General features: G+C 40.9%; 2 protein-coding genes across 3 annotated transcripts in view; one reads left to right on the top strand and one right to left on the bottom strand.

Moving 5' to 3' along the window:
• Positions 1 to 38: 38 nt before the first annotated feature.
• Positions 39 to 1,762, bottom strand: LOC111648909 (uncharacterized). Of its 2 annotated transcripts, none has more exons than XR_015436584.1 (3): positions 1,366 to 1,758; positions 487 to 674; positions 39 to 393 (listed from the first exon to the last, which is right to left on the bottom strand). XR_015436584.1 is itself a non-coding variant. In XM_023398663.2 (3 exons), the coding sequence occupies exons 1-3, from the start codon at positions 1,567 to 1,569 to the stop codon at positions 213 to 215; spliced, it is 471 nt and encodes a 156-aa protein (XP_023254431.1). In that variant the 5' UTR covers positions 1,570 to 1,762; the 3' UTR covers positions 39 to 212. The 2 variants fall into 2 exon arrangements, 1 of the variants encoding a protein (XP_023254431.1); XM_023398663.2 differs by having other exon boundaries at positions 39 to 291; positions 1,366 to 1,762.
• A 43-nt stretch (positions 1,763 to 1,805) lies between these two features.
• rps27a (ribosomal protein S27a) overlaps positions 1,806 to 3,311 on the top strand; it is a 2,416-nt gene continuing 910 nt past the window's right edge. The window contains exons 1-4 of the mRNA XM_023398664.2: positions 1,806 to 1,897; positions 2,005 to 2,069; positions 2,443 to 2,497; positions 3,215 to 3,307. Coding sequence (XP_023254432.1) covers positions 2,022 to 2,069; positions 2,443 to 2,497; positions 3,215 to 3,307 — 196 coding nt within the window. The 5' untranslated portion in view covers positions 1,806 to 1,897; positions 2,005 to 2,021. The remainder of the gene's footprint in view (positions 1,898 to 2,004; positions 2,070 to 2,442; positions 2,498 to 3,214; positions 3,308 to 3,311) is intronic.

Genomic DNA, 3,311 nt, shown 5'->3' with positions numbered 1-3,311 from the left:
ACTGTAAATTTCAGTTCCCATGAGTCAACCTGAACACACCTGGGTCAGTGTCAGTGGTTGTACCTGGTGTCCATGTGCTCTGATCTTTAGAGGATTTCTGTCTCTGGAGCTCCTCTTGAAGTCTTGATGTTTCCCTCTGAAGCTCAGAGATTCTGGACAGAAACACAGACAGACAGATCAACATGATGATCCAGGTCCAGGTCCAGTCCAGTTCAGTCCACTCCACTCCCGTGTCCCCTCTCTGTTAGCTCCGTGTTTGGTCTCCACCAGCTGTTCTCTGACTGAGTCTGTCTGCAGGTAGAGGCCAGATGTTCACAGATGTTTGATGAGAACAGCTGGATGAGAGGAGCTGCAGGTTCACATGGTGATTCATCACCACTGACTCCTCTCACTCTGTTTCATACATGAAATGAACATACATGATCACATTCATATTTGATATAGTTAAAGTGGTGAACACTCTCCAGGGCTAAACCCAGCACTCACCTGTCCCTCAGCTGATCGGCCCGTCTCTTACAGGTTATTAGAGATTTTGAACATGACATCGATGCCGCCACAGTTTGCTGAGCTCCCCTGACTTCATCGTCCCTCCTTTTCAGCTCCTGGATGATATCATCGTACTCAGCCTTTATGGTCAACAGTAGTCTCTTATAGTCCGTCGCTTGTGCAATCACCTGTCAGAAAGAAGAAGGGGCGGCAAAACAACAGGACAGAGACAGACTATATAAACTAGTTTCAGCTGAACCTGTAAAATCTGTGGTAACACTAACAGTTCAACCAGAGACAAACAAGTGAACAGTCATTATAACAGCATATTTATATATTTATTTAGCATATGGACGTTTAAAAATATCTCAGCAAAGTAAAAGTACTAACACAAGCTGTAGAAATAAAGTGTCACTAGGAAAATATACCTACGGTATACCAGTAAAAGTATTAACACAACCTGTATATCATCAGGACACACTGTGAGTGTTACACTATGATATATTTATCATTTGATTATTATTAATTTTGCATAAAAGTAAAAGCAGGATTTTACTGTTGCTTGAGGTTGAGAGATAACTTATGTTGCCCCGCTGCTATTGATTGTTTTCATTTTAGATTAATTTGTTGATTATTTTCTCGATCAATTGATTGTTTTGTTTGTACAAATTCTGAGGACTGTGATTTGTAGTTAATTTGTGTATCTTTGTAGTTTAGTCTCCTTGTTGTCGTTCTTTGTGGTTGGTTTGCATCTTTGTCATTTTTGTCTTTTTTGTAGTCTCCTCGTCCTTTTGTCTCTTTGCAGTTGTTTGTCTTTGTATAACTAAATGATAAATATTCCTCCTGTTGTTCTGTACCAGGTTCGCTTTCATGAATCACCTTGTTAAACACGGAGCGGTAGATAATGTACCGGAGTTCGTCCGGACCGTTTTCCGGACTCTGCAGGAACCGTTTCTCAAGTTCAATAAACTCAAAGAGAGACTGAAAAAAACGATCATCGCTCTCAGAAGCCAAGAAGCCGGCTGTTGACCGTGTTGTTTCTTTTCTTGAAGATGAACTGTTGCTGGTTTGTTCCGCAGACATCGTTATTTTCTCATAGTTTTACGCTAAATTCCAAAGCTTTCGCCGTGTGGCCATTTGCAAACAATGACGTTGCTATCGTTACCGTCAAAATGTACAGCGTAAAGATTGATTTTTTTTATTTTTTAGGTTTATATAATATAAAATTTTGATTATAGTTACTATGGATCCAGGTGGCAAAAAGAGGCTTAATGACCACAAAACGAATATTTCATGTGTTTTTGATCAGGCGTCGTGAAGGTTACCTATCCCCTGCAAACGCATGCAGAAAACCCCGTCGCTCCACCGGAAAGCCCTCTTCTCATGATCCGCCATTAGGAGTGAACTAGTGGTAAGACTGCGCTCTGTGTTTTAATCGGTTATTTCCATAAAATAATGACTTTTCAGACCACGGTTTAGGACAGAGAAGTTTAAAGTCCTTTGTATGTTCTTGTGTAGGTGGGTTGAACGCCAGGATGCAGATTTTCGTCAAAACCCTCACGGGGAAGACCATAACCCTCGAGGTGGGTGATCCGGGCTGTGATGGACGGTTCAGCGGCCGCCACAGTTTTAGTCACTTTGCTGTTTAATCAGGCCGAAAACCCCAAATGTAATCTTTGTATTAGCCACATATTAAGTGCTACGGTGCTTACGTATGATTAAACTTAAGCTGAGTGTCTGCCATCTTTTTCTCAGTACTTTATTAAAGAAGCTAAGTGGCTAAGCTAGCTGCTGAGAGCACCGTAAACACGTGTGAGACAGCAGCGGGCTGAAGCCGGACCGGCTCCCTCACAAAGTCCATAATAACGTTTCTAACAACATTTTAAAGTACATGTTTGGGGTTAAAGATTAACTTCAGTGGACCGAGTCCCGACCTCACTGTGGTTCTTCTTTCAGGTCGAACCCTCAGATACGATCGAAAATGTCAAGGCCAAAATCCAGGATAAAGAGGGTGAGTTCATAAACCTTTTTACTTCTGTGGTGATGTATTCTAGAAACAATCTTTACTGAGAAATGGTTTTTACTGTAGAGCTACAGTGATGAGCTGATCGATGAAGTTGATCTATTGATGATCCATTGATCGTTTCAAGTGCAGGGTACAATCACTGGAGGTTTTTATACAGTGATGGAAAGTAACAGTACAGTAGTAAAAGTACATCTACTCAGTTACACTACATCAGTATAAATCATAAGTTCCTGAGTAATTTACGTACTGAACATTTTACTCCATTTGTCTAAGTTAAAAGCATGATCAGCTGATATGATCAATATTATACAGCAATGCTCTGCACCCACCGGTTTTAGTTGTGTGACTGATCTGACACCTGCACAGGTGTGCTGGGATTAAGTTTTCTTGTTCATATGAGATTAAAAGTCAAACCTTTGAGGATGCTCCATCTTCTAACATTGATGAGGTTGTTCTGCATAAGGAGGATTTTACTTTGAAAACGTGCAATTAAATGAACAAAAGTTTTTTTGTTTGTTCATCAGCTAATATAAGAGGAGAGACTGATCTGATTTGCAGCAGTGTTGAGGTTTTTACATGTAACTTGAAGCATAATTAATGTGAAAGTGTTACAGCTCAAACAAGAATTTTGTGAAGCTGTACATGAGTCAGTTTGTGGACCTGCTGTGTCTGGTGTTGATACCTGGGTTATGTTTTCTGCAGGTATCCCTCCTGATCAACAGAGGCTGATCTTTGCTGGAAAGCAGCTGGAGGATGGACGCACGCTGTCCGACTACAACATCCAGAAGGTGAGAACTCT

Source organism: Seriola lalandi, unplaced genomic scaffold, assembly GCF_002814215.2.
Source record: "Seriola lalandi dorsalis isolate HSWRI2012SDOR001 ecotype SW California unplaced genomic scaffold, Sedor1 jcf7180002049688, whole genome shotgun sequence".
NCBI classification, from domain to species: domain Eukaryota; kingdom Metazoa; phylum Chordata; class Actinopteri; order Carangiformes; family Carangidae; genus Seriola; species Seriola lalandi.
This window is presented reverse-complemented; position numbering and strand designations above follow the sequence as displayed.

What these genes read in the sequence shown, in the direction of transcription:
- LOC111648909 (XM_023398663.2), bottom strand. Translation starts at nt 1,569, where the DNA reads ATGTCTGCGGAACAAACCAGCAACAGTTCATCTTCAAGAAAAGAAACA. An exon ending in ACCGCTCCGTGTTTAACAAG is followed by an intron (nt 675 to 1,365) that starts GTGATTCATGAA and finishes TCTTTCTGACAG; the next exon opens with GTGATTGCACAAGCGACGGA. An exon ending in GCCGATCAGCTGAGGGACAG is followed by an intron (nt 292 to 486) that starts GTGAGTGCTGGG and finishes CTCTACCTGCAG; the next exon opens with ACAGACTCAGTCAGAGAACA.